Source organism: Physella acuta, unplaced genomic scaffold (assembly GCF_028476545.2).
Source record: "Physella acuta isolate Inbredline_101_S28 unplaced genomic scaffold, ASM2847654v3 ptg000646l, whole genome shotgun sequence".
Taxonomy (NCBI): Eukaryota; Metazoa; Mollusca; class Gastropoda; family Physidae; genus Physella; species Physella acuta.
Window position 1 is genome coordinate 127274 of NW_026732165.1, and position 22732 is coordinate 150005.

The 22732-nt window shown below is 31.7% G+C and overlaps 2 protein-coding genes across 7 annotated transcripts; one reads left to right on the forward strand and one right to left on the reverse strand.

Annotated features, from left to right (window-relative positions):
• Positions 1-31: 31 nt before the first annotated feature.
• LOC131948443 (INO80 complex subunit B) lies at positions 32-12463 on the reverse strand. 6 transcript variants are annotated; one of them, XM_059310051.1, is made up of 11 exons: positions 12380-12463; positions 10045-10123; positions 6175-6279; positions 5618-5774; positions 4573-4622; positions 4331-4473; positions 3383-3434; positions 2860-2960; positions 2619-2678; positions 2370-2485; positions 32-1502 (listed from the first exon to the last, which is right to left on the reverse strand). In XM_059310051.1, the coding sequence occupies exons 3-11, from the start codon at positions 6206-6208 to the stop codon at positions 1334-1336; spliced, it is 882 nt and encodes a 293-aa protein (XP_059166034.1). In that variant the 5' UTR covers positions 6209-6279; positions 10045-10123; positions 12380-12463; the 3' UTR covers positions 32-1333. The 6 variants fall into 6 exon arrangements, with proteins under 6 accessions (XP_059166034.1, XP_059166032.1, XP_059166037.1 ...); XM_059310049.1 differs by lacking the exons at positions 10045-10123; positions 12380-12463 and adding exons at positions 6523-6675; positions 8689-8762; XM_059310054.1 differs by lacking the exons at positions 10045-10123; positions 12380-12463 and adding an exon at positions 9442-9460.
• LOC131948445 (TLC domain-containing protein 2-like) lies at positions 9790-18635 on the forward strand. The gene is made up of 5 exons (XM_059310056.1): positions 9790-10196; positions 13356-13438; positions 14621-14703; positions 16428-16599; positions 17513-18635. Exons 1-5 carry the CDS (start codon positions 9976-9978, stop codon positions 17725-17727), a joined length of 774 nt encoding a protein of 257 aa, XP_059166039.1. The 5' UTR covers positions 9790-9975; the 3' UTR covers positions 17728-18635.
• Positions 18636-22732: the final 4097 nt, after the last annotated feature.

Genomic DNA, 22732 nt, shown 5'->3' on the forward strand with positions numbered 1-22732 from the left:
AAAGAAAAATAACTAGTAAGTTGTAGTTTATAATTGTCTTCTTTATTATCCTATAAATGAATTACCCTATCAATGAATGAACAATATTATGTAAGCTGCAAATCAACAAGATATACACAAATGTTGAGAATTTTGAAAACATCTGGAGAAACAAAACATTCTAAAAACTTATTTCTACAGGTGATTATACATTTTCTAACATTGAATATGTGAATTTATTAACATTGCTGATTTTTTTTATATAAAATAATGTGAAAGATAAGTTACATACATATATATATTTATTTATATATACACATGACATATGCACTTAAGTGCATACTTTTAATTAACTTTATGATTTCGTATTACTTGGAGATTTAAACAAAAAACTTTGGACTGGATCTGTTATACAGTTGTAACTTTTTCTCTGGCTTAGCAGGGGAGCAACTTTTTTTTCCATGTTATTCCAAAAGGAACAAAATAACACATTCCTAAAGTTTAAAATAATGTGAACAAATACCTAACAGTGTTACGTTGGTTCAGCAAAAAAAAATCTTTTAATGTTCTATATTAAAACAACATTGTTCAATTACAATGTACCATTTGTACAGTAACCAAGGAAGTCCATTAGAAATGTACAGTATGTTGGCAGGTCAACCGCACCCCAAAACTAGGGGAGAAACTAATTTTTAATTTGTCGAGTACATATCTCTAGTCTGTCAATTGGGCAGACTACTGGTCAGATTATCAAACATCAATAACTTAATTAGCAAATTCTGTTGATAGATTGAAGTTATTACATGCTTGTTAGGTGAAGCCACACAACCTTTGGTGCACACAAAAGTATCAATCATGTTCACCAAACATTTTAAATAATGTACTTGAAAATACATTGTTGTGGATGTGGCAGTATAATATAATAAAATAAACCATATTTATAATTAGCAAGGCTTAATTATCTAATGATTAAGACCAATCTTACAGTGGGTTAGCCAAGAGTGGAAACAATATCAGCATGCCCTTGATCACACTTAGCAAAGATTCAAAATTTATAGTTTCTCTCAAATTACAGGGAGTCACAAAATAAGGGTAAGTGAATAAAGGTCCGATTTCAGACTTAACAATACCTAAGGCAGATGAACATGTACAGTTCATGTTTCTTGACCTCGATATGAAGGGATGGTGTGGTCAGCACTAAGTCCAGCTGCCTCTACTTTTCCTAACATGAGTCAGATACCTTTCCAAGCAAGGTAAACTCAGGGACATCCTGCCGTCTGTCTAGACTTAGATCTGAACGAGACTTTGGGGCTAGGAGTCGAGCACTCGACTACGTCGTCCCATCAGTCACCAGTTACTGAACCACATCAGGTTTATCTTCCACAACGGGATGAGTTTTCCAGTTCTCCAGATTCAGCTTATAACACTCTAAGCTACAAACAGGAATGTTGGTCTTGGAACAGATGGATGTCCTGAGATTGGTGCAGCCATTGACCCCACATAGTTTTGGTTCTGGGTACGGACTGAGGAGGAATAGTTTTTAAATTTAAAATAACCATAAAATTATTTTTTAAAAAGCATAAGTTACAAGTTCTGGATATGGCCTGCTGATTTTTAAAAATTAAAAATAAATGCATTGTGAGAAAAAAAAAGGCAATTTTAAACTGTGGATATACCCTGTCGAATATTCAAAACAACTTCAATCAATTAGAAAAAACAATGTAAAGTAGATTTTAAGCTCCGGAAAAGAGCTACTAAAAACTATCAACAGTAAAATATAGAAAGAATAATAAAAATTTATAATTATAATAAAATTTTATTAGAAAAAAAATGTAAAGTAGATTTTAGGTTCATGGTAAGAGCTACTAAAAAACTATCAACAGTAAAATACAGAAAGAATAAAAATTGATTTTATAAAAAATTTTATTAGAAAAAAAAATTGTAAAGAAGTAGATTTTTAGGCCCTGGATTCGAGCTACTAAAAACTATCAGCAGTAAAATATATTTGCTGTTGCTGTCAAGGCTTAAAGATAATTCACATATACATTTCTTTTGAACAATGTTTATTTAAAAAATCTCTAAAGTTGTCTGGGGAGGGGAAGGGGGGGGGGGGGGGAGGGAAGAGGGGGAGAGGAGGAGAATATAAAAAGAATAAAAATTGACAATTATAATTAGTTTTATATAGAACATGTATACTGTAACAATAGACCCCTGATGGAATTGTGGAAAGATCCTAATCTTAAGTTTTGTTGTCCTACTTTTATCAGTGGCTCTGAGATAGCTTACAGATTTATCACAAAACTTTTGATTACCCAAATGAATTCAGGACTGTACTCTAGAATCACACTAACCCTAACTCGTCAGGCATACAGAATTTTGAAAATACTTACGGTGCTTGTTGTGGAGTTAAAGGAAACGGGACATCAGGGGGTAGGTGAATGTAGATTCCATCTAATCTGTTTCTGTATACAATGCGTGGTGCTGTACTTCGTTTACCTCCACGAGGCTGACATAGACAGAAATACATTTTTTTCAGCAAACAATTTTCCAAAATTGAAAAAGAGAGGGAAAAGTCTAAAGAAAATATCTCTGTATGTGAGATTTAAAAGCTAAGGTTTGATTTAAATTATGTCCCCTACCTTTCCAGCTCTTTTGTTCTTGCTGTCTTGTTTTTTAAGTAGTTTATGGACAGTCTGATTCTGTTAAAACAACAAAGATTGCTACATAAATAAAATGTCCATAAAATATGTGATATGTATATTATAAATGAAATTATGTACATATTTATTTTTGTAATATATTTAAGTACAGCCCTAATAAAGTTTCAATTTATAATATTAAGAAATGTCAACAAAATGTTTAAAATAATTAAGATTTTACTTTGTCATTTTCCATTTTTTCATTTGCCTGCTGCCGTCTCCTTTTGGCTTTCTCCTGGCGTTTTTTCTTCTGCTCGTCTGTGAGCTCAACTGTTTTGTAGCCTGCCAACAACAGATTTAAAACATAGATTATCAGATGAAACTGATACACTCAAATGTATGACAGAGAGAACCGAAGTTTTATAGTGAAAACCATCAATTCTTTTTAGCAAAATCCACAGAAAACAAGAAAATGGTTCTATACCACTTATAGATACAAATAAAAAATAACACTTTTAAATATGTGAAACAGCACTTCAGTGCAGAGTTTCATTGAAATGTTATGGAGCCTTATAAAATTTTAGAGATAAGAAATTTCTGTAAAGATTTTTGACAACCAGTTTTAAATTTAAAAAGTGTTACTTAATGAACTGTGCAAAGAGTGAATGCTGAATTTTAAAAAATAGGAGAAATTTTCTATTTTAATAATTGGTGTAGCAATGATGTAACAATACTTCAGAAGTTATTTATCTAAGATAAATTACCAGATGGCAGCTGTAATAATTCATCCTGTTGACTTCCATGTAGCAAAGCTTTCTGCAGAGTTTACATAAATATTTTCACTTACATATTAAAGCAATAGTATTACAATTCAAACTTCATAATTTACTTATATTATAATAAGTAATTTCTAATAGACTGAAAGTGTCATATATTTATTACATGATAAATAGAAACTAGAAAGCAAGTAGACAATTTAGTGATCTGAAGGTCAATAGAGCAGATGATGGATTATTTATTTCTGTAATGACTGTGTATACTAGCCTGCGTGACATACCAATGCCCACCCATTTTAACCATGTTAAATCCAAAATACTTAAAATCTCAGCAAGAGCAGTGTTAGTAACAATTATTCCTTTGTTGTGGCCCCTTCAACACAAGACCATTTAACAGAAAACCTAAAAAGTCCCCTCCCACCCAAAATCTTATCAAGATTACAACAGAAAGTCAAAGAGGGGGTGATCTCCCCTAGACTTTCACATTAATTCCTATACACCATTAAGGAATGGGATGACACTTCCAGTAAAATCAGACTATGGAAATAGTAAGTTTGGGACAAAGAAGAGAGGCCAGGAAACATATGGACTCTACTTCATCTACCCTGAGGACCATCAGGTCAGAAACATAACTTTACAAAAACAAATGGGATCTAGTAGTTAAATATGTAATTTGATCCAACTAACTGAAACAGTACTCAAGTTATCGTGTTAACATACAAGTTGACAGATTACAAAGGTGAATTTTTCCAACTCAGGAAAGCTTAAAACATCAAGAAACAGATGAGATCTACTTCAGTTGCCCCATCGATCGTCAGATTAAAAAAGGCTCATCACTTTTAGCTTTTATGATCATCAAATAGAAAGTTTAATAAAGTCCACAACACCCCCCTCTAACTGATATCTCAACAAAAAACAATAGATTTTATTTCTTGCCTGTCTGGCTGTAAGTAGCGAGGGATCCTTCTTGGCAAGCTCACTGTAACTGTCCAGGTTTCCTTTCTCCAGGGCATCCAGCCACTTTTCTTCATCCGATATATCATCATCAGAGTTGTTCACATTTTTCTTGGAGGATTTGACTGAAACAAGAAGTTTATTTGTCCATGAACCTTATGCCAGTGTTTGATCTAAAGTTTAGTACAGAAAGAAAGAGCACCCTGACAAAATATTGTACTTACCTTCCTTGGTACCTTCATTAGTCTCATTTGATTTGACGATAGACATGACACTGAAAAAAAAAGTTAATTTAAGCTTTAATACATCTCAATTTAAACCAATAATGGGGATTACTTTTCAAGTACTGATTGGTAATTGTAAAACACAACTTTAATAAATAGTTTGAATAGTATTTTAAAACTGTGGGTTCAAGATGCTTCACAATTAAATTTAAGAACTTGTGTCTGTTTGTAAACAACATGATGAGGTATTTATAAACCCCTTGAAGTGAAACTATGCAATGTTTAAATATAAGGGGTTATGCACATATTACATAGCACAAAAATATCTCATGCTATATAGCTTCATTTTAAAAAGCCTTAATTGTTCTAACAGAATGAATTTGCAAACAATTTTTTTTTCATAATTTTTAAGTTTAAGCAATAGTTTTGTATATTTGTACATAAGAACCAAAAGGCTTTTCTTTAACTCTAAGCCATTTTTATGTTCAGCAAGACACCATGAAGAGCTTAAATGAAGCAATGTGTTCCACAAGGAAAAACAAGAATAATGATGATAAAACTAGACCCCTATAATAAAATAGTAAAGACCACTCTCCTAACCACCACCACCCATTCCCCTAGTATGAAATATTCATGATTTCTAATGTAAGAATTACTAGAAAACATTATTTACATACTTCTTTGTGCCCTTTATTTAGTTTGTTTGTTTTTTTATCAGTCTTGAGTTTACATTTCATTTTAGTTTTGGGTGCATTATGTGCATAATTTCAAATGTAGGAATAACTAGTAAGAATTACTAGAAAGTGTTGTTTACATACTTCTTTGTGCCTATTGTTTTTTTTGCCAACCTTGAGTTTGTTTCATTTTAGTTTTGGGTGCACTATGTGCATAATTTCTGGTGTAAGAATTACTAGAAAACATTATTTACAATACTTCTTCATACCCTTTGTTTTGTCAACCTTGAGTTTATGATTCATTTTAGTTTCTGGTGCATTATGTGCATGAATTCTGGTGTAAGTGTTGTTAGTAAGTGTTGTTTACATACTTCTTTGTACCCATAGTTTCTTTCCCAATCTTGAGTTTAAGTTTGATGGATGTTTTGGGTGACATCAAGGTGCTGTTGCTTTCATGACTGCTGGCCTCAATGTCCTTCTTGTGTTTGTGTTTTTTCTTATGTTTTTTGTGCTTCTTGGCAGGAGGGGCTGAAAAAATTGTTACAAAAAGGTTAAATTCGTAGCTATTTATTTTGTGTTTAAAATTTGCATATTGTATAGATGATAATGATTAAGGAGGAAAATTAGTTTTTTTTTGTTTTTTTTAATTTAAATGATCCATATTCAACAGTATATTTAATAGCAATTTAAATTTCTTAGGTTAGAAAAATTGCTTTTTAAATAAAAATCAACTTCAGATATTACTTAATGCAACTATTTTTGGGGATTCGCTATATTAATAGTCTTTACACAAAAGTAACAAACATGATTGGACAGCTGTATGATAATGAAACGATTAGATTCTGAAAATGGTCAAGAGACCAATAATAGTTGGATAACAGTCACACAGTGATGTTTTATTTTAAAAAAAACCAAGATAATTCCTTACGTATTGGGCTGCTGTCATCAACATCAACATCCATGTCTATGAGAGGTTTTTACCACTTCTACCACTGTGTAGGCATGGGTCTGGTCAAGCTCATGAAGATTCTGTCTGCAAGAATTAAGTGAAGACATGTATGACTGGAAATTTCATGAAATCAATGTTGTTTTAGACCTGGGCATAAAGAATCTAGTAGAAGTAAAATAATTCTAGTTCTAGATCTTATACTTAGGGTTAGATCTATATCTAAATTTTTTAATAGGAATTTCTACTTTTAGATAAGATTCTATAAATATAATTCTCTACGCGGGGACCATACAAGACACCACCAAGTAAGGGCTTAGCCATTCCTACCCCGCTCTCTAGGCTTATCGCCACCACTCACACCCCACCCGTCTGGTGAGCTGTGGTTCACTCCGAATATTTACAATGTGCAGCTATTAGGGGCAGATAATTTGGCTTTTAAGCCATTTGAAACCAAGTTCTCCTTGATCTTTAAATTGTCATCTGTAAAAAAAATTATCTTTTTGTATCTGCGCAATGGGATCAAATTACCCTTTTAGCCTTAATATTCAGACAAAGCTATCTGTACTGTGTGGTCGAACAGTAGTGCTTCGGGTGGGTCGTCATACTATAGTATAAGTGTAGCATATCTAGTAAAGAGATTTAGTCTACAAGTTAAGTATATAAAAAAAAATTTAAATCTATTTTAATAGCCTATTTAAATCTATTTGATTATTTATAGTTTTAATACCTGTCCCTTCAAGAAAAACCAGGTAATTGTAGCGCTATGCGCATCTTAGAAATCTGCCTAAAAATTAAGTTTGTTTTTAATTATTTTATCTTGAACCCTCAGGTAGATGAGGCTCGTTAGCTGGGGACGGCCACTCTTCTAGGAGAGATAACTCCAAAATCAAACAACTGCTGCCTTGTAGTTTGCTTTTGGTTAGCATTGACTCATTGACATTAGCCAACAATGTGTGTATCTAGTTAACTACCAGTAACCTAACACCCCTTTTTTAAAGAAGATTCTATTATCGGACACTGGTATAGAAATTCCCCCCTCTCCCCCCAGATTCTTTAAAATTTTCAACACATGACTCTTGATTGACTAGTCTTGACTCTTACTTATTTAATATTTATTAGTTAGCTTTGGCTTAGCCTAGGCTTAGGGCTTTAGTCTTACTAAAACTCTTGCTCTTCTTAATACTAAAACTCTTGCTCTTCTTACGTCTTACATTAGCATCATAATTTCAACTAAGCTAGCTGGTAGATTTCTAAGCCTTAGTTATTATTAGTAATACTAATAGTTAGTACTTGGACTTGGTAACTTAGTAGGCCCTAATATTATTAGAAAATATTACTTTACTACTTAAATCTATACTTGTGTAGATAGATCTAGATCTAGTACTCTTGTCTTGTATGTCTGTTTCTTACTCTTATCTTTATTTTTGGCAAACGGCCTAAACTAAACTCTACTAAACACTAAAGACCAGAAAGACTAATAAAATAAAATAATAAAGTAGGCCTAGACTCTAGACTGCCCTAGGCCTAGACAGTACACAGTACACACACTGTACACTGTACACTAGTGTAAGTGTACACTGTACGTAGATCTACCTAGATCTAGTACCTACAGTCTACAGTGACCTACACACAGACAGGAAACTTTGAAAGTGGAGTTCTCAGCAGAGAAAATGCTGTTTATGTCTATTAATAAACCGGGAGTGATCTCCCCTAAACTTTCTCGAATATTCTAATATAACAATACGTGGGATGTCAACTCGGAATATAGACATGATTTTTGTTTACTTAAACTTTTAAAAATAGAATAAAATCTAGTTGAAAAAAAAATTGCGCACCAAGCGAGCACCAAAACCAAATGTGCGTAATAGTGCGCAATATTATTAGTACTTTATAAATTTACATGCGTTTTTTGAGAAATCGGAAATAGCGTAAATTAGTACTTCCGGTCAACGGAAATTACTCAAAATTTGATAGAAGGTAGAGAATTAGATCTTTTACTTACATGTGAAATTTCATTTATCTATCTGAATTAGATCTAGATCTAGTATTCAAGTTATAGGCTTTTGAAAAATTCAAAGTAGAAAACGTACCACTTCCGGTTATCGGAAATCGCTCAAAAGTTGATACGGATCTACGATTTTGATATATAATACTTATATATGAAATTTCATCAACCTAGCTGTAACGGTACTCAAGTAATCGTGTTTACACACAGACAGACACACAGACACACACACACACAGACATACGGACAAGATTGCAAAATTATGTTTTTCCGTATCAGTGAGGTGTAAAACGTCGAGATTTGTAAAAATCTCGATTTTTTTTTTTGCACGATTACAATACTTTCTCTATGACTATAGCCTACTACGTATTACGTATATATGAGAAAGTAAAAAAGTGTAGATCTAGATCTATATATTAGAAATCTACGTGCTTTGTAACTCCCCTTTTACTAAATTTAGATTCAACATTAAATTCATAATGACATACCCAACTGAAAACTGATCAATTCAACTTCTAAACTCGGCTTTGAATGGACTCAAATAGTAGAATACCGTAGGCCTAGCCGCAACATCGTTTACACACAAGGGAAATTAATCTTATATTCTATTAAATATTTTGTGAATGATCTCACTTGATTCTATCTGTATGGCTAAGTACTAAGTAAAAAGACTATTCTAAAGACTAGGCACATTTATTTTCTCAATGTGAAAGAAAGAAAAATATAGATCTATAGTTCTATGCTATAATCAATTAATGTTGAGTCTGAATACTATTTTTTAGGTACCAGATTTTAATTTACTTAGTGTCTATTTCTGTCAGTTTATATGTAAAAGGAAAAAGTATAAATGTGGTAAGCAAGGACGAAGGCTTCGGCTACGGCCGTATGCAGGATTTTCTACGTCCAGTCGTCTTTACTTGTGGGGTACCCATCAGAATTGGCTAGTCTAAGCGACTTTCTACAGTTTCAAGACCTGGGGGGTTTCAGATTGTTTCTCCGGGGTAGGGAGTGAAACGTCAAAAATGGGCGCAATTAAATTTCCAGGGGGATATGCTGTCACTAATCAAAGTGCCCCCCCCTCCGTCGGAGAGAAGCTGCTCGAGACTGGGATCCCAATTCGCGCTTTTCTGGTTCGGCAGTTGTGCGCTATATAGTATATAGGCCTCCCAACCACATATCCCTCAACCTAATAAAGTATGAAAGTATAAATTAAAAAATATTATTAATTAAGTTGCAGCTACCTATCAAAATATGATATCACAGGCTTCACGATCTGTAACGTTTCAGGTTTAATGTATTTTTAAAATCAGTTTCAGAAAGTGCTTGCTACTCTAGTAAAAATAATATGAATATTCTAAATATTTGGCTAAATGCAACTAGATCTAATTAAAATCATGCGAATGTATGGTCTCAAATACTATTTAAAAATAACTCTATTTCTATCTAGATCTAGATCTAATATTTTCTATGATATTTTCAATTTAGGAAAAGTTATCCGTGACATTTTATATCGGTATTCCCAGAAATTTGCTTTCAATTGAATACGGTGTACAAGACGATAGACATTAACTTTGACCTTTGCTCTCGTTCGTTATATTATGTAACTATCAACATTTTCCTTAACTTCCTCGTGACTTGTTTTGTTTATTGTACAACATTCTGTAAATACTTAAGTGTTACGCAGACGTGTTAAAAGATCTAGATCTAGACTAGACTCTAGATCTACTTATTACTCTACGAATTTGTGTAATCAAACATTTAAAAAAATTTTTAAAATGGACGAACAGTTAGATCATAAAACACAAGAAATATGGCGAGAAATCAATGAAACAAATCACGGATACCTGATCGTCCTTATTTCTGCCATTATTTTCTATGTTTTATCGTTGGTTTCGCATTCAAATGCACCAGTTGCTTCCAACTCTAAATGGAAATGGAAAAATATATCTGTGTCATTTATTCATTCTATTATCACCAGCATATGGGCTGTCAATTGGTAAGATTTTCACTTTAGTTGTGTCAGACATTTTTCTGTACTAACTTACTAAAATCTAGATTAGATCTAGATAGATTTCTATCTTCTAGATCTCTAGGCCTAACTCTAAAGTTTAATTTAAGTAGTAGATCTAAGTAGTTTAAAGCTAAAGCCACTTTGTGATTTAATAAGGCGGCCACTCTCTCTCTGAAGGCTCTTCTAAAGGCGGACATTTTAATTTAGAATATTAGGATGATATTATTTATTTAGAATCGACCCTTTGAATCCCGGACAGATCCCCCCCCCCCAGCGTGGCCTACACCCCCCCCCCCCCCCCGGTGTAGCCTCAACCAACCAGTGGGTTTGTTGCATTGAGTTAAGCTGAAAACATTCTGAGACATTTGTGGCAGATTTTTCATAATCCTTCAGTGTTGTAATACTTTTAAGAGTTATCTTCCCTAAACATTCTCGGTTCTTATTTGACAGTAAAGGAGTTGGAACTTTCGTTCCAAGCTGGCTATAGAAATGATTTTATGAGTTTTTTTAATACTTCACATTTTACAATAAAATAGAATCGATGAGTAAAAGAATTGCGTACCAAATGAACGTAAACATTTTTTTTGCATAAAATTAGAACTTTAGAAATAAATTTCAATTGATGTTTTAAAAATTTAATTAAACATCTAATAAGGTCACATTTTATGTCACAGTGCGTTGTCATCAAGTCTTGACCTACATGAAAAGTTCAAAACAAATCAATCCGGTAGATGTGATATTTTTGAGAAATCGGAAATACTGTAAAGTACTACTTCCGATCACCGAAAATCGCTCATAATATGACAAAATCAAGAGAATAACATTTTATAGCTATTGATAAAATCTCATTATGATTATCTAACTAAAACCGTACGTATGATATCTATATTTTAGAAACCAGAAATAAAGTACCCCATCCGGATATTGGAGGTCACTCAGGATTTGAGAGCAATCCAAGTGTAAGATTTTACACTTACGTATGAAATTTTGTCTTCCTAATTGATAAAGTATTCAAGATATCGAGTTCCCAGGAAATAGAGCAATGTACCACTTTCGTTACCGGAAATCTTATAAAAGTTGAAACGCACCTCGCATACAATCTTATACAGTGGTACCTCAAGATGTGAGTTTAAATCGTTCAGTAACATTACTCATACTCATATGTCAAATTCGAATTAATTAAAATGACATTAATCCATTCCAGCCTCCAAAATGCTACCCCAGTTGGTTTTGTTACTTGTTTTTTTTAATAAGAAAAGTGTATTTATACAAAAAAAATATTGTTTAATAATATTGTTTAATAATAAAGGATAACTCATAGAAATAAACTGGTTTTATAAAGTGTATTTACTTAGAAAATCAGACGACTTGAGCTTACGGAAGATGCAGGGTGAAGGAGATAGGCTTCAGTTCGTTCACTTACTGTTAATGCCTAGCTCTTTTGGTAACTTCAATTACGAGAAAGTAGAAATGATAGCTATAAATTTCAATTCATTCTGTTTTGAGTCAAAGACAGAGTGAATAATGCAGATGGTTTGTGTTTAGATTTTCATACTAATGTATAGAACGTATTTCTGCTCAAAATATATACCCAACACTACAGCCATGTCAGGCTTTGACATTACCAACAAAAAAGATGCAGTGACACAGAGGGAGACATGACGCCCAAGTTATATAGCGCCATATACACATACAAATGATAATGAGCACATAAGCAGGGGTAAAAAGTTTCACCTCATTTACTGCTCAAGTCGACTCCACAAAAACCTTAAAAAACAGCAGCATCTCATTTGAGTTTTTACATCATTCACTTCTAACTTTCACTCCTTCACAAGCCTCTTCCAACATTTCCATATGTACATCAAAAGATAAACCAAAAAAAAAGCAAAATTACAAAAGATGCAGCATATAAAGTTTCATTACTTTAGAATACATATTATATATACCTATCACTAACCCTATACTTCTTCATATCCAGCTCCATTTCCCTATTCTTATCCCCATCCCTAAACTTTTCGCTACCTCAAATTGACCGAGTTGGGGGGTGTTAATATCCGAGTACAGTTTGTGGGGGTAATTGATGGGGAAAAACTTTTGGAGGTGGGTAATTGACAGAACACTACACCCACACAACACAATGCTCACAAATGTAAAGTAAATTAAGTTACCTTTCGGACCAGAAGGTGAAGAAGAGTTCACCTGTTTCAGTGAGCTCAGGATTTGATGGGATAGTGTAGACAGCACAATGCCCAGCTCCCTTTACTTTCCCTGACTCATTAGAGATATGCTACGACTCTAGCTAAAGAACCAAACTCAAGACTTTAGTGTCAACAGATATATTCCCTACCATTCAACAGTATTGTACCATAAAATACTCACATACAATACAATATGCTACATGACTATTTGATGCAGTTATAAATCTTTTAATATGGATAAATAGAAAACACATTTTAAAATTCTGCCCACCTCCACCACCATCTGTCTCGCACCCTGTGACAGTCTCATTAACCCCCCCTCCTCCCCCCCCCCCCCCCCCCCAACCAAGACTGCAGGACCATCTATCTCACGTCCTGATAGACCATCGAGAAAGAAATCCCACTTTAAAACACATGAGCCCCACCTATTACAACTTCATCAAATTTTCAAATACATGATTCTCTATGGTACAATACTATACTCTACAAAACAATACACTATATTCTAATTGTATCAGTTGTTTTGGTTTCTGATTGTACTGTGAAGTAGCTTTAGGTCTAAAAATAGCTGGTAAAAATCAAAGAGAATTAAAGTATTTTGAATTACTTTTAGAGAGCAGAATACAAAATTATATTTAAATATATGACCTCAAACTGCATTTTAATAATATCTGTATGATGTATGTATTTTGTTTATGTTGTTTTGTTGAAGTCACTGCTCATTTTTATATTCAATGACAAAAGCACACCATTCATTCCTTCTTGGTGCTTTTATTTATTCTATTCTTTTATGGTGCTTTTATTTATTTTATTCCTTCATGGTGCTTTTATTTATTCTCGGTAACCAATGATCCATCACCCTGAAGTAGTAGGGCGTAGTGTCATTTAACAACCAGACATAGCTGACCATTAACCATAGCCATAATTGTACACATTTTGTTTACAGCTTCCTTGAGCGTCCAGATATGGCAGAAGATCTTATCACCACGTACACGTTTTCATCACATTCTCTCGTTTCTTTTTCTGTGGGTAAGTGAAACCTTGTTTAACATCACAACAGTAGGGGAGATTTTATCATGGGGGGTCTAGATTGTACATATCACTTCCCTAATATTTATTTTCCCTAACAAGAGTTAGATACCCATCAGAGCTGGGTGGACTCAGGGACGTTCTGACTTAAACCTGGTTTCGAACTCGAGGCTTTAAGGTGATGATCAGCCTAGCGCTGTACAGCTTGGGCCACGCTGTCCCATAAATTTATCCACCAAGGCTTCACTGCAAAATATTTTGTGGCCACATATCCCAGCATTATTATTCAATTATTTAATGTCATCAAGTGCTTAATATAGAAATGTTACGGAAAACAAAAGTTTAAAGCCTTGTTGTAAACATTTTTTAAAAAGCAGAATTAGAACAGTCTGGTTATATATATATATATATATATATATATATATATATATATATATATATATATATATATATATATCATTTGATTAAAATCCTATAACTGTTTTTATGACATTCAGAGATTTGAAATTGTAAACGTAATGTGACACAGGTGCATTATTACTCTTAGCATTGATATTGTGCAACTACGTTTATTTTTGTCAGGGGCTGGGTGTAAACCAAACCACTTAACACCTCTTAACACACCCCCCCCCCCCCCCTTTGTCTAAGCTACTTACTGCTGCTTACTGATAAGTCCTTTTTTCTGTAGTGTTTGTATACTATTCTGTATACGTATACACCCTATTAAGCAACACCAATCTTCCTTTTGTGTGTATCTGATCAACTGTAGATCCTTATGGTGCATCATTTATTCAACCCATTTATAGAAACTAGAAAGACCAGTAAATTTCTATAACTATAAAAAAAAAAAAGCTTGCCATATTTCACTATTTGCTCATCTTTGAACTTACATTTAATTCTTAACTCAAACTTTCTGGTCAAAATGGTACCATTTACATGTGCAATTATTTAGAAACTAAAAAAAAAACCCAGTGATTGTTAAAGATATCGATGTTTAAGTTAGAAAATTGACAAAAATGATGTGAATTAAATGCGTTGCTATCAAAACAGGTGAACTCGACTTCCTAGGCTTATTTTATTGGCTTGTAAAAGTGGGGATTATTGGATAAATACATGATACCCACCATGTATCTTTATTGATTAAACAGGTTTCATTAACATAAATTTTCAATCCTATGACAGGTTATTTTCTGTATGATCTCGTTGACCTCATTACATACAAGAGGACCAGACAGTCACTTGAGTTCATAGGTCACCATGTGGTGGTAAGTGAATGCTTGTGTAGTTACAGGTCACATGATCACATGCTTGTGTAGGTCACATGATCACATGCTTGTGTAGTTACAGGTCACATGGTCACATGCTTGTATAGGTCACATGATCACATGCTTGTATAGTTATGGGTCACATGATCACATGCTTGTGTAGTTACAGGTCACATGATCACATGCTTGTGTAATTACAGGTCACATGATCACATGCTTGTGTAGTTACAGGTCACATGATCACATGCTTGTGTAGGTCACATGATCACATGCTTGTGTAGTTACAGGTCACATGATCACATGCTTGTTTAGGTCACATGATCACATGCTTGTGTATTTATAGGTTACATGGTCACATGCTTGTGTAGCTGTAGGTCACATGATCACATGCTTGTGTAGTTACAGGTCACATGCTTGTGTAGTTGCAGGTCACATGCTTGTGTAGTTACAGGTCACATGATCACATGCTTGTGTAGTTATAGGTCACATGATCATATGCTTGTGTAGTTATAGGTTACATGATCACATGCTTGTGTAGTTACAGGTCACATGATCACATGCTTGTATAGTTATGGGTCACATGATCACATGCTTGTGTAGGTCACATGGTCACATGCTTGTGTAGGTCACATGGTCACATGCTTGTGTAGTTACAGGTCACATGATCACATGCTTGTGTAGTTATAGGTCACATGATCACATGCTTGTGTAGTTATAGGTCACATGATCACATGCTTGTGTATTTATAGGTCACGGGATCACATGCTTGTGTAGTTATAGGTCACTTGCTTGTGTAGTTATAGGTCACATGATCACATGCTTGTGTAGTTATAGGTCACATGATCACATGCTTATGTATTTATAGGTCACGGGATCACATGCTTGTGTAGTTATAGGTCACTTGCTTGTGTAGTTATAGGTCACATGATCACATGCTTGTGTAGTTATGTCACATGCTTGTGTAGTTATAAGTCACATGATCACATGCTTGTGTAGTTATAGGACACATGGTCACATGCTTGTGTAGTTATAGGTCACATGATCACATGCTTGTGTAGTTATAGGTCACATGATCACATGCTTGTGTAGTTACAGTTAGTTGGGTTATATAGATCACTTGTTAGTTGGGTTATATAGATCACTTGTTAGTTGGGTTATATAGATCACTTGTTAGTTGGGTTATATAGATCACTTGTTAGTTGGGTTATATAGATCACTTGTTAGTTGGGTTATATAGATCACTTGTCAAATAGCTATTTAAAAAAGTCTTCCAACAACTGTTTTCAGAATAGTCATGCAACTAGTTTTCTTTTGCTATCACTTTTAAACTTTACTTAATATTTTCATGTTCATTTAGTAAGTATTACTAATAATTATAATGAAATTTAGGAAATTAACATCTTTTTGGAAATAGGCTTCTCGATGTTAAATATAGTTTCATCAAAAAAATTTCAGGTTTTACTAATTTGTTTTAATAAAGTTTCTGGTATTTTTTAGCCGAGTTCAAGTCCCTAGTTTAGTCACCACTATATCAATTAAACAGAAAATATAATAAGCTATTAAACACATATAAAGCAAATAAATGAAAAAAAGAAAAAAAAAGTTTATGTAAATAGTATAAAGAGAAAAAAATTGAACTTGAAACCACAACTTAAATTGCAATCTACCATTGCTTACTTCCCTTGTTATATACAAGGAAATGTAATGTTTATCTTCCAACACAGATAATAACTTGCTTTATGGTTGCTGTCTGGACCCGTCACTATGTTGGCTATGCAGTGGTTGCTCTCTTGGTAGAAATCAACAGCATATTCCTGCACTCCAGGCAGTTGCTACAAATCTGTGGTGTTAGCAAGTTCAATCCATGGTATCGTCTCAATAGCCTTATTAATTTAGGTAAGAATTTTATTTAATTGGGTTTTTTTTTTTCAGCTTCTGTCTATGCGGCAGTTTGATTAGAAAATAATTTTTAAAAACTCACAGAAACACCTTCAATACTACATACAGTTTCAGCTGATAATTGCATGTCCTATATTTGGGTATAATCATGAACCAGTATTTTACTGAAATTGTTCTATTTTTTCTCAGATTAAATAAATCCTGATTTATATATTTTTTCCAATTATGTAACATGACAGCTAGGTATAATCAGCTCTTAATGCTGTGCCCTCATTACTAAATTGCATCAACATGCAGCTCTTATGTTTTGAAAACTATTTTTTTTTAATGTTATTCTTAACCCTACCAGATTTGCCCTGGTCCTAATTGTACCCTATACTTGAGCTTATGAACAATAAAGAGAAGAAAAAAAAACTTGAGATTTGCCCATTTTTTAGTTTGTTAGGCATGTTTTTTTATTTACTAGGCAGTGTAATGAAAATTATGTATAATGTTTTAAAGGCAGATTCAGAAAACCATAAAAAATTTAGGTACAGCAATCTGGTAGGGTTAAATTATTCATGCTTTTTATTTTCATTTATAAAATGATAATTTGCGTAATTAAGTTAGTTACACTGTTATTTTAAAAGCATGAAATCTTTTTGCTATCATTATTTGTTGATTATTTTAAATATAAAGTTGTTTTTATTGAAGAAAGAAAAACTATTGTTTATTATTTTGTTTTCATTATTTATTGATTATTTTATCTATAAATTTGTTGTTATTGAAGAGATAGAAAAAAATATCTGTGAATCATTTGTTTTCCTAGCTTCTTTTATCATTTTGTTTTCCTTATTTATTGATTATTTGAACTATAAAGTCGTAGTTATTGAATAGAAAAAACTCATCTGTTTATCATTTGTTTCCCCAGCTTCTTTTATCATTTTTCGCATCCTGCTCCTTGCTTGGATGACCAGATGGATTGTGATAAACAAGGACGCCGTGCCCCTGGTCTTTTACTCTCTAGGCAGCGTTGGGCTGGCTGTGATGATAGCTATGAACATTATTTTATTTTATCGCCTTCTACAGTCAGATTTCATTTCGTTAAAAGATACAGACAAAGCAAGCAAAAAGGTATCGGACTGATTGTATAGTTTGTGTATTTGTGTAGGGTTGTATCTGTATACATATATAAATATTTCATTAGGCTAAGTGATATTAACTGTATTGCTTTTATGAGCCTTTGTTATGAAATCTATTGACCATGAACTTACCATAAAAATAAAGATTTCTTTTTTAATTCAAAAATTATTGTGTAAATTTATATGACTTGTAGGATAACACTTGTGTTTTTAATTTTTCATTGCATTCTTTTACAAAATAAAATATATTTTGACCAACTTATAAATTTGGCTTAAAAATGACTTTTCCATATCTTCATAAATGTCACATCACGCAGAATAATGCAACATAGTTTCTGGGCTGTTTAAAATTGCTTTCAGTTAAAATAATAAATATTTATATTCTCTCAACAGTACATTCTATCTGTATGTCAATGTATAGGTATTAAAATATACAAGTAAATAAAGCTAATAATATTATTTAAAAGCAAGTAGGGAATTTAAAAATTGTACCATTTACTTAACAGCATAATTGTCCTCAGTTTTTTATAAAATTTCTAACAAGCACTTAAATACTAATTAAGTCTAATTAAAATTTCATTTAATTTTTTTTCTTCATATTTTACGCTGAATCAATTAATCAGTTTTTTTTAAAAGTAGCAAAATGTAATCCAGAATTTATGGATTCATTGTCCGGTTTAATTACAATGAGTGTACATCAAAAGAGTTGATTCTTAAATTATTTTTTCCTATATTATGAAATAAACTTATTTTTTATGTTAATAAGGGTTATGCCCCTTTTTTATTTCTAATTTTTTAAATTCCTTAAATACATTGAACATTCCTTTTATGGTTATATTTATCTTTAAAATTTTACACACACTTATAAGCTATAAAAAACAGAAGGTAAAAAGTCGCTAGCTTTTTCCATAATTCAATTATTAAAAAATATTAATTTTCCTTTTTAAAATGTCAATACATCTGCTCTATGAATACTATGATGTAATTTATTTACACTGTTATTTAAAAATATTCAAGATAACTAACAGAAAAAGATTTTCACTAAACTTACAATCTTAGTATAAATTAAAAATATAAGCAGGATAGCACTATGCAATCAAATTTGAAAAAAAAATTTACTCCTATAATTCCTTGGTTGTTTTTTTTTCTACTTCTTTTGCAAGCAAATTATTTATATCGGGTTTTTTTTTTCAAAATTTCATGAAATAAGAATAAATTTAGAAATTTACCTTTTTTTTTTTTTGCAATATCGTCGGGAACAAATCCCATCTCCTTTTTGCTCAAATGTTTGAATCCAACTATTTACCATATGAAGTGACTGATAATTAATCAGTTACTATCTGAACTCTTTGATTGTGTATGATGAGCAAGTCTTATCAAGACCACAACTGTATTGCATTGTTTTCTTTTCAGATTTTTGTTAAACAAGAAAATGTTTAATATTTCTTTCACTTTGGCTTGAATTTTTTTGTATTAATTCTTTTTAACCTTATTGTGAATCTATCCTTTATTTAATTATTTAAAACGATTCTCATTTCAACAGTTTTTCTTTTGTTTGTATTTTTTATTTGATATATTTTTTCCATTTTTAAAATATTTTAATTCAGAAAGTTTAATTTTTTTTTATTTTACCAACATTATCCAGTGGGTTGTTCATGATTGTATGTCGAGTATATAGAGAAATAAATAAATAATATACATCAAATACAAACTTGAATTTTTTAGGCAATTTTACTTCTTATGCCTTATGATTTATGCCTGTTGAAAACCGGTAAATAAAATTATTTTTTTCACTAACAGAATTAAATTTTTTATGATGTAAATAATGTAATTTTGACTTGTCATTTTTTGGTCTAAAATATAAAGTAATCATCTACTTTCTGAGTCTTGTTTTTTTTTTTTGTATAATTAAATTGTAAAATATTTTTCAACAATCTATATACATGTATACACTCTACATAAACAAATACCAGATAGCATAGATGTATACACTAACTGTTTGCTCACCTATAAAACTAAGTGTACTTCTGTTTGATATCAGCAGCATAATTTGTTCCTTATGGTGTATCCAACTTTTAAAATTGTGCTTGGAGCCTACCTAGCCACTGTCCAGCTTTTGATAGTTTTATTTAAACTATGTGACATTTTTTTTTTAATATAGCTATATAAAAAAGTTAATAGTAAAAATGTTTAGTGTGTATGTATATTTTTGGAACATTTTGCATACTTTTTTTTGTTTTTTTTTAGCCAAATATAAATATTCTATAATTAATATATTCATTGAAAAAAGTATAAATAGAGTTTGGTGTTGTTTTCTTTTATTACCTTTGTAAGTGAATTCATTGTTTTTTTTATTGCTAGACAGCCCCTTTGACTAGCTTTTTTTAAATTGAGTATAATATAATCAGGAATGGAGTTTTTTCTTAAATATATTTATTTGATCGATTTAAAATTGAATATATTAACAGTGAATGTTATTTTGTATTGATAGCAATTGTTAAGCTGTTGACAGTAAATTACATTTTGTAGCAAAATGTTGATTTGGTTTAAATCCTGAGCTATAAACAATTAAAGGAAAAAGATATATTGTTACATATCTAATCATCAGAGAAATTTTGTTTTTTCATCAGTAATTTTGAGGTGTTTTTTTTTAGTTAAAAAGTAAATTAAAAAGTGTATTGTTAATTGTAGATGCATTTAATGTTTTAGTTTCTTTAAGAAATGCTTCCAAATTTTAAAAAATCAAAATAAAGTATATCATTAAGCCACTACTCAGCCTTACTCTTATTAAATATACGTTTTTTTTCAATACATATTCTTTATGCCCTAATTTTTTACACTTTTTTAGTTAAGTTAAAATTATTTTAACATTTCTTTATTCTTTTAGTAAATGTAAAAACAAACTTCTTTGAGTCAATAATTATAGCCTTGACACTGAATGCGCACAGATACTTGTATATATAGAAAAAAGAAACTTTTTTTATTAATAAACTTTTTTTTTCAACTGTAACAATAGTAGAGGCAGTTATCTTCTTTCACTGGCCATTTATAAAAAAATGTTTAGTGTATTAAAAAAAATGGCATTAAAATTATAAAAGAAAGATATTAATATTTAAAAATTGGGATATGTCCAGATATATACAGATAAAAAGCAATACATCAAATGATACTTTTCCTAAGCAGGTCTAAGGCAGCAAAAGTTAGTTAAGCCCTACAGTTATTTTAAAAAGGAGCAATCTAAAAATTTAGTGAAACTATTAACATAAATAAAATTTAAAGTTTAAAAAGAATTAATGCTATGAATACTGAAGGAAGATTTTTTAACATGTGCAGTTAATTTTTCTCGTAAGTTAAAAAAAACTCAAGACTTTGCCTCTTAATTATGTAAAGCAAAACATTTGAAAAATTGGGTTGATTCCCTTTGCAAATATTGATGTATTGCACTCGTTATTGTAACAGGACGCACCCTAATATTGTATTATAGTGCAACCAAACATGTTTAAGTGTAAGGGTAATTAAAGAAATGAGGGGGGGGGGGGAGAGGCAATGGGAAGAATTGTCAGTCTCAAAAAAACTGTTAATATATTCCAAAACACCTTTTAGACACAGAAACATAGATGAAAATTGATTATTTTTTTCTCTTTTCTTGAAGTAATAAAAAAGAGATAAAACATAAAAAACTTTTTTCCTGTTAACTGTTGTTTGATTGGGCGGGGGGGGGGGGGGGGATAAATTTAATTAAAAATCCAACTGCGTTATTAAACCTGTGATATCTGTAAATTTGTTCTTTCATGTCTTAACTAGTTTTAATACTAATTTTATTTTTTCTCAAAATATTATCAGTTGTGTTAGTGTGTTATATATATTTTTAATACATGTTTTAAATAGCATAATTTGTTATTTACATTTTTTTTTCTGTTTTAATTTAACCATCTTCTTTATCTGTAGTAGTCACCTACTGATTTATAATATAATGTTGGGGATACACCATAAATAAAAATCAGTCACCTACTGATTTATAATATACTGTTTGGGATACACCATAAATGAAAATCACATGAGGCAGATTTTAACCCCTTTCCACCCATTATATGTCATGTAACACTTTAAATTTTAAAAAAAAAATGTTCTAATAATAGTGGCCCAAGCTCAACTATGCAAGGGAAGTCACTCTGTTATACTAGTCCAGCAGAGTTAGCTGGATTTACTGTAACCAAATTTTCAAAAACTAGAAGGCTCATTTTATTTCTCCAATGTTTCCTAACCCTGAGTTGGTTATAGAATTTCTAATACATTACAGTAGCATTGCCTCTTCTCAGTTAAGTAATTCCAGTGGGGAGGGGTGGCAGGGAGAGCAGTGTCACAAGGTGTGTTCTTCACATAATCAGAGTTTCTTCCAGGCATCTCTTCGAAGCCCCCCCGAAAATTTTTTACCGCCCCCCCCGAACGATATGAAATTTATATAATTTATATAGAAAATATATACTTTTAACAGTGTCCGCCCCCCCGAAGAAAGTTTACCGCCCCCCGAAGATTTCAAGTGCCCCCCCGGAGAAAAAAGTCTGGAAGAAACACTGCACATAATTGCTCTAATAATACTTATGATGGGCATTCTCTACCCTTAGAAGTGTAGTAAAAAAAATTAGGCTATAAAAAATATGTACCTTCTAACTTACTTCTTTGTGAAAATTTTAAAATGTAGATTGTATATTTTTTGTATGAAATGTTTCTCACACTTATAATTCATCCTCGGTGTTAAAAGAAATACATCTTTTTAACAAGATCTGTAAGCTGATGTGTTTTTATCTGTTAAACTTTCTGGTCAATTTTTATTTTATTTTCTTTGCTAACACAGGCTTAAAGAAACAATTTTTTTATACAGAGTGTTTTTATTTGTTACATTTTATATGTATAGCCAAATTACCAAAGAATGTATTTTTCTTTTGCAGCTTTTGTGGGGTGTTTGAAACTATATAGGCTGTATCTAAAAGTGTGTTAAATATATATAT

What these genes read in the sequence shown, in the direction of transcription:
- LOC131948443 (XM_059310051.1), bottom strand. Translation starts at nt 6,208, where the DNA reads ATGGATGTTGATGTTGATGACAGCAGCCCAATAC. An exon ending in TAATGAAGGTACCAAGGAAG is followed by an intron (nt 4,474 to 4,572) that starts GTAAGTACAATA and finishes TTCTTGTTTCAG; the next exon opens with TCAAATCCTCCAAGAAAAAT. An exon ending in CGCTACTTACAGCCAGACAG is followed by an intron (nt 3,435 to 4,330) that starts GCAAGAAATAAA and finishes TAAACTCTGCAG; the next exon opens with AAAGCTTTGCTACATGGAAG.
- LOC131948445 (XM_059310056.1), top strand. Translation starts at nt 9,976, where the DNA reads ATGGACGAACAGTTAGATCATAAAACACAAGAAATATGGCGAGAAATC. An exon ending in AGCATATGGGCTGTCAATTG is followed by an intron (nt 10,197 to 13,355) that starts GTAAGATTTTCA and finishes TTTTGTTTACAG; the next exon opens with CTTCCTTGAGCGTCCAGATA. An exon ending in TCTCGTTTCTTTTTCTGTGG is followed by an intron (nt 13,439 to 14,620) that starts GTAAGTGAAACC and finishes ATCCTATGACAG; the next exon opens with GTTATTTTCTGTATGATCTC.